The 10,627-nt window shown below is 41.6% G+C and overlaps 2 protein-coding genes across 2 annotated transcripts; both read right to left on the bottom strand.

Annotated features, from left to right (window-relative positions):
- Positions 1-1,156, bottom strand: LOC120945698 (olfactory receptor 2A12-like). The gene has a single exon (XM_040360051.1). It carries the CDS (start codon positions 1,154-1,156, stop codon positions 278-280), a length of 879 nt encoding a protein of 292 aa, XP_040215985.1. The 3' UTR covers positions 1-277.
- An 8,180-nt stretch (positions 1,157-9,336) lies between these two features.
- On the bottom strand, positions 9,337-10,215 carry LOC120945697 (olfactory receptor 2A12-like). The gene has a single exon (XM_040360050.1). It carries the CDS (start codon positions 10,213-10,215, stop codon positions 9,337-9,339), a length of 879 nt encoding a protein of 292 aa, XP_040215984.1.
- Between the last annotated feature and the right edge of the window lie 412 nt (positions 10,216-10,627).

Here is a 10,627-nt window from a genome sequence, read left to right as displayed (position 1 = left end):
GAAACTGTATGCCATCTAAAACCCTTATATGTCCATAGAAAACATGTAAAAATGTTTGGAATGTAAATGTTTGTCACAGAATTATTATGAAGTTAAGTGATGTATATTGAATTTTCTAAATGTGGCCTGGGCATCCAGGTTACACTGACTCTTGGCCATAAAAGGGTTAAGTACAACTACAAGTGACTGACATTTTATAAAAGGCATTTCTAACATTTCTAATCAAATAGAAATACAAACCAAAGTGTCAATGGTGACATATATATATATATTGTTTTCAGAATGACGCCTGAATTAACCTTAAGTGATAATAAGACCTCAGCAGTGCCTCCATAAGGTCCTTGTTCCTCAGGCTGTAGATCAGAGGATTCAGCAATGGGTTAATGAGGGCAGATATGACTGAAAACAGTTTGTTTAAATTGACCATATCACTGGAAGTGGGTACCAAGTAAATAAAAATAAAGGAGCCATAAAAGATGAAGACCACGGTGAGGTGTGATGTGCAGGTGGAGAATGCTTTCCTCTTTCCAGTCTTGCTACGGATTCTGAGGATGGTACTAAAAATATAGACATAGGGAAGAAAGGTGAAAAGGAAGGCTCCCAATCCAAAACCACAGCCTACTACAAATACGACCATCATGTTTATGAAGGTGTCAGTACATGTAATTTGAAAAAGGTATGGAAGGTCACAAAAGAAGTTGTGGATGGAAGATGTTCTGCAGAAGGACAACCTGAGCAAAAATAAAATATAAACCAAAGAGAGAGACCACCCTGCAAACCAGGACAGAGAGGCCAGACGAGTACAGACCCTCCAAGACATAATTATTTTGTAATGTAGGGGGTGGCAGATGGCAATGTAGCGGTCGTAGGACATCGCCGAGAGCAATAAAATTTCTGAGCAAGCAAAGAAGAGGTAGAAAAAGACTTGGGCTATACAGGCAGGAATGGATATTGATCGGGTTTTTGTGACCAAATCAAAGAGCATCCTTGGTGCCGTCACTGATGAATAGGACATGTCCAGAAATGCCAAGTTGGCAAGAAAAAAATACATTGGGTTGTGCAGATTGTAGTCAGTGAGGATCAAGAAAAATATAAGAAGGTTTGTGATAAGAGTCATCAGATAGATGAGAAGGAAGACCACAAAAAGTCCATTCATGGTCGGTGGATGGTCTGATAGACCCACAAGAGTGAAATACGTAATCTCTGTCACATTTTTCATATTATTATTTTTTGATCTGTATAAATGTATTTTAATTGAACAGGAATACAATTATCTTTCTGGGGAATTATTCAAAGGAAAACAGATACGGTCTGCCTACACTTTATACATGAAGACATTTGTACCGGCCTGTGTTTCGTTCTTATATAAGATGTTGGAAGTCCTGTGGGGCCGTCTGCTGCATTGTAAGAACACAAAGCTGAAAGTCTCATTAAAGGTCTCCTAAGACATCATTTATAACACCTTTGTGACTTGAGAGTCGTTTCAATATAATGGTGTATAATTATAAACATTTGAATTGGAAATAAAATTCACTGAAATTGTTTTAAACTTTGTTTTAAGTTCAATATTTCTTTATTAAGAATTTTTCATCACATTCAAAACTTTGTGGCTAAAGAGGCCAATAAAGACAAATGAGATATTGTTAAAATACATGAGACTGAACAAATAAAAATAAAACAGAAAAAACAAAGAAACAGAAACACAGAGCACAGTTAAGATCTTTATGCCATACAAGGCAATATTGGTTTAGCCGTATGTAAGGTATTTATACTAACAGATAATTCAAGTCTTAGAATCTAATTAGTGAACTCTGTAGGTAGAATAAAGTTTTGTTTCCCTGTTTTTACAGGTTTATTTTTGTTCCCTTTATTGTTATTCATTATTCTTTTTTTTTTAATTTAAATTTTAATTTTTACATATATATATATCTATATATAGATATATATTTTGCATTCTCATATCATTTTTTTTTCATTCTTTCATTTTCCATTTCCTTTTGATCTATTATTTTTTATGTCCTATCAGCACAATTTTTTGGGGTAGTTTATTTTTATCATTTATTTCTCCTAGTTTATTCAATTTCTATTTCTGTTTAGTATATATTTTTTCATCTACGTTTTTATAATCTATTTTTCATACTATGTGGATTTATAATTTTTGGTACTTACATGTATTTATATTGTCTATGCAGGGCTCAAAATTTCAAGTCCTAAGCCACTAGCCAGGCCTTAAGAGTTACTCGCCACCAGTTGCCCCACCCAACACCTCCCCTGCCCCACCCCTAAGTCCGCCCCTAAACACACCCTTGTAAATTATCTCATGAAATTACACTGTTAAATATTTTAAGCAGAATTAAGTTCCAAAAATAAATATTAACAATAGTAACATAAAGCATATCAGTACCAATCTGTGCAGCCTCAGTGTGCCCGTGAACGCAGCCTTACAGTGCCCCATCAATGCAGCCTTACTGTGCCCCATCACTTGCAGCCTTACTGTGCCCCATCACTTGCAGCCTTACAGTGCCCCATCACTTGCCGCATTACTGTGCCCCATCAATTGCCTCTCAGCAGAAATCCCCCCCAATATTCCCCCTCTTAAAAATCTTCACCCCCATATGCCACCTTCCAGTACAAATACCCCCTCTCAGCACATTACTTCCCCTCCATTTCCCCCTACCAGCACAAGTCATCACCCTCATATACCCCCTTTCAGCACAAATCCCCCTTCTCAGTAAAAAAATGCCCCCCATATCCCTCGTCCCAGTATAAATCCCCCCCAAACCCCTCCTTATACAAATTATTTTACCCCCCAAATCCCCCCTCTCAGCCCAAATCATCCCCCCCCATCTCCATGTACAGATTTCCCCTCAGCATAAATCATCCCCCATCTCCCCCTCCCTGCACAGACCCCCCCTCTCAGCACAAATAATCCCCACATCTCCCCTCTTTCAGTATTAAACCCCTCTTCTTGCCCAAATTCTCTTATTCCCCCAACCAAGCCACCCTGAGCAGAAGACTTACCGGGTCCTCAGTGATTGATGGCTGACACTTTAGCAGCTCCCATCTGTCCCAGCCGGCTGCCTGCATGTTAGCAGTGTCAGAGCGCCGGGAGATGTCCTTTGAGTGTGTGTCGGCATTTGCCGACATCTCCTGCGGGGTGTCCCCGGGTCTCCAGCGCAGTGATGCCTGACACTTTAGCAGCTCCTATCTGTCCCAGCCAGCCGCATGTCAGCCGTGTCAGGGCGCCAGGAGATCTCCTTCCCAGGTTCCTCCTCCCGTCCCATCAGAAGACACGCCAAAGCAGAGGAGGAACCTGGGAAGGAGATCTCCTGGCGCCCTGACACGGCTGACATGCGGCTGGCTGGGACAGATAGGAGCTGCTAAAGTGTCAGGCATCACTGCGCTGGACACTCGGGGACACCACGCAGGAGATGTCGGCAAATGCCGACACACACTCGAAAGACATCTCCCTGCGCTCTGACACTAACATGCAGGCAGCCGGCTGGGACAGATGGGAGCTGCAAAAGTGTCGGCCATCGCGATCGCTGCGCTGGGGACCCGGGGACACCCTGCAGGAGATGTAGGCAAATGCCGACACACACTGCAAACCCCGCTACATGACACACAGCGGAAGATGCCTGCTGTGTGTGATACAAGAGGGGGAGAAGGAGAGCGCTGCAGGCTTGGCTCAAAGCGGTGCCAGGGCAGTCCAGCCCTGCCGTTCTCTGTGTACTTCGGCTGACAGAACTGTCAGCCTGGTTCACCCCAGCTCCTCACTCGCCCTGGAATAAATTCAACTCGCAAAATGCGAGCAAAAGAGTGAAATTTTGAGGGCTGGTCTATGTATGCTACATGAGCTGCCAATATTCAAATTGTCTGTATATGCCATTTATACCATGAGAGCCGCCCGGCATTCTTTTTGTATTTATTTTTATTTATTCTATAGGATTGCCCGTGACCCCGGTTGCAATTCATAAAAATCGCAGTGTGAGGAGACCGAGGTATTACGATTGGTTCTCGTAGCTCCGTGACATAAGGCTGCATGTCATTACAGCGGTGGTTTCAATAAAACATGGCCACCAGTGTTTGCTTCTCTCTGTTGGCAGGCAGCCGCACAATATAATGACTGACGCCCTTCCTTAAGATGTCATTCTGACGAAACACGCAAGGGCTTGTAACTTCATCACGTCACTTCTGGTTTCAGAGACTCCGGCGTCCTTTTTTTAACACAAATAGAGCTTTCTTTTGGTGGTATTTTATCACCTCTGCGGTTTTTTTTGCGCTATAAACAAAAAAAGAGCGTAATTTTTTAAAAATATTCTATATTTTTTACTTTTTGCTATAATAAATATCCCCAAAAATATCTAAAAAAAAATGTTTTTCCACAGTTTAGGCCGATATGTATTATTCTACATATTTTCGGTAAAAAAAACGCAATAAGCGTTTATTAATTGGTTTGCGCAAAAGTTATAGCACCTACAAAATAGGGGACTGTTTTATGGCATTTTTATTAATATTTTATTTTACCATGCATAAGATACGAAGAAAGAGGATGAATAGCCGCACTCCAATGACCAAACGGTTGTCTTTTATTCAAAAAGCACAGCAAGTACATCACTTCACAGGTGCAACAAAGGAACAGGTAGATAGCCGACGCGTTTCGCACTGAGCTAGTGCTTAATCATGGCTAGTTCACTAGCCATGATTAATCCTGATTTTATTTTACTAGTTATGGCGGTGATCAGCGATTTTTATCGTGACTGCGACATTATGGCGGACACATCAGACACTTTTGACACCATTTTGGGACCATTGTCATTTTTACTATTGGTTTTGGATCCTGATTTTATTTTACTAGTTATGGCGGTGATCAGCAATTTTTATCGTGACTGCGACATTATGGCGGACACATCAGACACTTTTGACACCATTTTGGGACCATTGTCATTTTTACAGCGATCAGTGCTATAAAAATTACACTGGTTACTGTAAAAATTACACTGGTAGTGAAAGGGTTAACCACTAGGTGGCGCTGCAGGGGTTAAGTGTTCCCTATGAAGTGATTCTAACTGTTTGGGGGCGTGGCTACACGTGACACATCACTGATGACTGTTGCCGAATATGGTGAACGGTCATCAGTGACAGTGTCACTAGGCAAAATAGGGCAATGTCTTGTTTACAAAGGCATTCCCCCGTTCTGCTCTTGCCGACCGCAATCGCGGGACTCCCGGGAACATCGAGTAACCGGGACACGCGGCCGCACTCGAGAGGCACGCGTCGGCCACGCGTCCGCTGGGCGGCAGAGTCAAAAAGACGTACCTGTACGCCAATCTAGCAAGGTTACTTTGCGGTATAAGCAAGGAAGTTCACACCTGTATAAATGTGCTTTTACTGAACAAAAAATGCTGTACACACAAAACGAATAAAATATTACAATATTAGGAATACAAATCAAGACCGGTAGATATCTATAGCAAGATGCCTAGCAAATAAGCAGAAACGAGGGTCTGTAACAGTGGAAATACGCTTAAAAGTTACTTAACCGCGGTCATTGTGTGTTCGTGATCTTCGTTGACAGATTCGTAATTTCTGCCGTTTTTTGAAGCGCAGCTGGAACGCACAACGGCGTCTCCATGCACGTGGATTTTTAAGCTGCAAGCATTTGCTGTTTTACCTTGTTTTTACCTGTTTTTGGAATAAAATCGTGACCTACTTCACTACTGAAGCCCTTTCTTTCTGATTTTTCCCATTAACCTTTGGACAACTCTCCTCAAATAGGGCCAGATCCTCAAAAGGGATACGCCGGCGTTTTCTCATGATACGCCCTCGTATCCTTGTTTCTATCTTTGGAACTGATCCACAGAATCAGTTTCCAAAAGATAGGCAGAAGATCCGACATCTGTAAGGGACTTACACTGCCGGATCTTAGGCTGCAACACCGCATCCGCCGCTGGGGGCATTTCGAATCTAAATGCTGCTTCGGGTATGCAAATTAGCACTTACGGAGATCCACGAAGCTTTTACGCTTCGTTTTTTCTCCGTAAGTATTAAGTTGCATGTGTAAAATTAGGGCTGCTTTTACAAAGTGTAAACTGTTTACACCTTGTAAAAGCAGACCCTTCTTACCCGCGACGCTGTTTTTTTTTTTGTTTTTTTTTCGCCGTATCTTTTTTTTCCCCGACGCAACTTTTTTTACCCGGAGCAATTCACAAAACTCGGCGTAACGTAAAACCGCGCTATGCACGTCGGGAAAATGACGTCGTGAGCATGCGCAGTACGTCCGGCGTGGGAGCGCGCCTAATTTAAATGGGACTCGCCCCATGAAAATAGGAACGCCTTGCGCCGGACGGATTTAAGTTACACAGCCGAAAATTTCTAGGTAAGTGCTTTGTGGATAGAAATTTTGCGGCAGTGTAACTTAAATCAGAATATTTAAGTTACGGCGGCTCTTTGTGGATCTGGCCCATAGTTTTTTGTCTGGGAACGTGCTCAAACGATCTGGATTCCTTTTTGGTGTGAGTGTCCTGGAGGTTGGTTAAACGTTGGGAACTTCATTGGGAATCGTGTACAACTCCTGCTGGATATACCCATATGCGTTTTATGACTACCTGTAATAGGGGGTCGTGGAATTCTGGTGAGTGGGATGTGTGACAGGTGATGGTGGTGGAAGAAATTTCAGTCAAATTTACCTACTGTTCAGCAGGGATTTGAAGATTGTGTACACTATTTAAAGAAGTTGATACATTCTCTGAGGACTCTGATACGTTGTTTAACCACTTAAGGACCCCTTCACGCCGATGTACGTCGGCAGAATGGCACGGCTGGGCACAACCACGTACATGTACGTGTCTCTTTAAGCCCAGCCGTGGGGTCGCGAGCGCGCCACCGGCGGCGCGCTCGCGACCCAGGCCGAAGCTCCATGACCGCGCCCGTGGGACCCGCGGACCCGATCACCGCCAGTGTCCTGCGATTGGTCACTGGAGCTGAAGAACGGGGAGTGGCAGTGTCAATGATCGTGTGTTCCCTGATATAGGGAAAGGCGATCACTGACGACACACTTCCAGCCCCGCCCCCCTACAGTTAGAAACACATATGAGGTCACACTTAACCCCTACAGCGCCGCCCTAGTGGTTAACTCCTAAACTGCAATTTGTTATTTTCACTGTAATCAGTGCGTTTTTATAGCACTTTTTGCTGTAAAAATGACAATGGTCCCAAATATGTGTCAAAATTGTCCGAAGTGTCCGCCGTAATGTCGCAGTCATGAAAAAATTTGCTGATCGCCACCATTAGTAGAAAAAAAATATTAATAAAAATGCAATAAAACTATCCCCTATTTTGTAAACGCTATAAATTTTGCGCAAACCAATCGATAAACGCTTATTGCGATTTTTTTACCAAAATAGGTAGAAAAATACGTATCGGCCTAAACTGAGGGAAAAATATGTTTTTTATATTTTTTTGGGGGATATTTATTATAGCAAAAAGTAAAAAATATTGAATTTTTTTCAAAATTGACACTCTATTTTTGTTTATAGCGCAAAAAATAAAAACAGCAGAGGTGATCAAATACCACCAAAAGAAAGCTCTATTTGTGGGAAAAAAAGGACACCAATTTTGTTTGGGAGCCACGTTGCACGACCGCGCAATTGTCAGTTAAACGTTAACCTGCATAATGGTCTGGGTCTTAAGTGGTTAAACATTCACTATTTGCACTATTGAACTTATTTTGTGTTTTTACACACATATTATCGTATTATCATGTTGGTGTTTCGTTGAAATCACTTTGCACGTTTGCACTTTAAGACGGAAGGAGCGCGGTTTAACCAATTTAGTATTGATTTCTATTCATTTATTTTTTATATTTAGTTCTTATACAACGTGCTGCTCCTTATCAATTCTCACCTGTTTAATGACTTTAATTACTCTAATTTTTGTTACTCATTATCTCTTCACTTTGCGCTGGTTCTGCGTATTTTTTAACGCCCCCCCCCCAATTCACACCTATAATTTTAATAGTTAGTTATTATTAGATAGTTATCATTTAGAATTTTTGTATTCTCGTCCTTTTAAATTTTCTTATTTTCTTATTTTCTTTCTGATTTGCTGATTTTTAAATTGACCAATTTCTGAATTTTTTTATTTGCAAATTTATGAATTTACAAGTTTTTGAATGAAACGAAAACGAACACATTTTTTCAGCAGCTCACATGTCTACCAATTAACTTAAATAATATAAATGTAACATATCAAACGCAACACAGGTATTTATAAAAGCTTTTTGCTGAATGAAAAAACCTTATAGATATGTAAAACTCTATGTAAAAATTATGGTAAGCACAAAAGCCAATTTGAGGTAAACCAAAGCACACTAAGGCCTAGTACACACGAGAGGATTTATCCGCGGATACGGTCCAGCGCACCGTTTTCGCGGATAAATCCTCTCGAGGATTTCAGCGGATTTGGATCCGATGGAGTGTACTCACCATAGGATCGAAATCCGTGCCGAAATCCCCTCGCGATGACGTGTCGCGCCGTCGCCGCGATGATGACGCGGCGACGAGCGCGACGCTGTCATATAAGGAATTCCACGCATGTGTCGAATCATTACGACGCATGCGGGGGATTCCTTCGGACGGATTGATCCGGTGAGTCTGTACAGACCAGCGGATCAATCCGTTGGGATCGATTCAAGCGGATAGATTTGTAGACATGTCTACAAATTTTTATCTGCTGGAATCGTGAAATTCCCACGGATAAATATCCGCAGGAATGTACACACCATAGAATCTATCCACTGAAACCGATCCGCTGAGATTTTTCAGCGGATGGATTCTATGGTGTGTACGGGGCCTGAGGCCTTGTACACACAATAGGATAGCCAGAGGACAACGGTCTGAAGGACCTTTGTCCTAGGTTAACCTATAAGGCTGACTGATGGTCCGTCGTGCCTACACACCATCAGTTAAAAAAACGATCGTGTCAGAACGCGGTGACGTAAAACACAACGACGTGGTTTTCCATACTAACGATCGGTTTTGACCTATCGGTTAGACGCCCATCGGTTCAATTTTAAAGCAAGTTCTCATTTTTTTGACCGAAGGTTAAATAACCTATGGGGCCTACACACGATCGGTTTGGACTGATGAAAACGGTCCCTCAGACCGTTCTCCTCTGGCGATCCTTTCGTGTGTATGCGGCCTAAAACTGTTACATGTGGTCTGTGTTGTACAATGACCCCTGGTCAAGCAAGTATGAACACCGGACATACTAATATATAAATAAAAAAAAATGGCCCAGAAATACAAAAAGTGTCAGATTTCCACCATTATATTTTTAGCGTGATGCCTGGATTAATCTTAAGTGATAATAAGACCTTGTAAGTGCCTTCATAAGGTCCTTGTTCCTCAGGCTGTAGATCAGAGGATTCAGCAACGGGTTAATGAGGGCAGTTATGACTGTAAACAGTTTGTTTAAATTGTGATTTTTTCTGGACGTTGGAACCAAGTAAATAAATATTAAACAGCCATAAAAGATGAAGACCACGGTAATATGTGATGAGCAGGTGGAGAAGGCTTTCCTCTTTCCAGTCTTGCTACGGATTCTAAGGATGGTGCTGAAAATATAGACATAGGGAATAAAGGTCAAAAGAAAGACTGCTACTCCAATACTAGCACCTTCTAGGAATATGACCATCATGTTTATGAAGGTGTCAGTACAAGTAATTTGATACAAGTTTGGAAGGTCACAGAAGAAGTTGTGGATGGAAGATGTTCTGCAGAAGGACAACCTGAGCAAAAATAAAGTATGAACCAAACCGAGGGTACATCCTGCAACCCAGGACAGAGAGGCCAGACGAGTACAGACCCTCCAAGACATGATTAGTTTGTAATGTAGAGGGTGGCAGATGGCAATGTATCGATCGTAGGACATAGCCGAGAGCAAGAAAAGTTCTGACCAAACAAAGGAGAGGTAGAAAAAGACTTGGGATATACAGGCAGGAATGGATATTGATCGGCTTTTTGTGACCAAATCAAAGAACATCCTTGGTGCCGTCACTGATGAATAGGACATGTCCAGAAATGCCAAGTTGGCAAGAAAAAAATACATTGGGTTGTGCAGATTGTAGTCAGTGAGGACCAAGAAACAAATAAGAAGGTTTGTGATAAGAGTCATCAGATAGATGAGAAGGAAGAACACAAAAAGTCCATTCATGGTCGGTGGATGGTCTGATAGACCCACAAGAGTGAAAGAGGAAATCTCGGTCATATTCCACATATTATAATTTTTTAGTCTGTTAAAATGGTCATTTTGAGGAATTATCAAAAGGAAAACATGTACGGTCTGCCTACACATTATACATGAATTTATTTGTACCAGCTTGTGGTCTATTCTTATATAAGATGTTGGCAGTCTCATAGGACCCTCTGCCGTGTTGTAAGAACACAAAGCTGAAAGTCTCATTAAAGGTCTCTTAAGATTTAATTTATAAAACCTTTGTGACTTGAGAGGCTTTTAATATCATTTATTACAGCTATAACAATTTGAATTGTTATTGAAAACAATATGTTCCCTCTTTTACTTATTGGTTAGTGGACAGAGTGATCCAAAAACAATATAAAAGGAA

The sequence above is a fragment of the Rana temporaria genome, chromosome 7, assembly GCF_905171775.1.
Source record: "Rana temporaria chromosome 7, aRanTem1.1, whole genome shotgun sequence".
NCBI lineage: Eukaryota > Metazoa > Chordata > Amphibia > Anura > Ranidae > Rana > Rana temporaria.
Note: the sequence above shows the minus strand (reverse complement) of the source record. Positions and strands in the feature narration are given on the sequence as shown.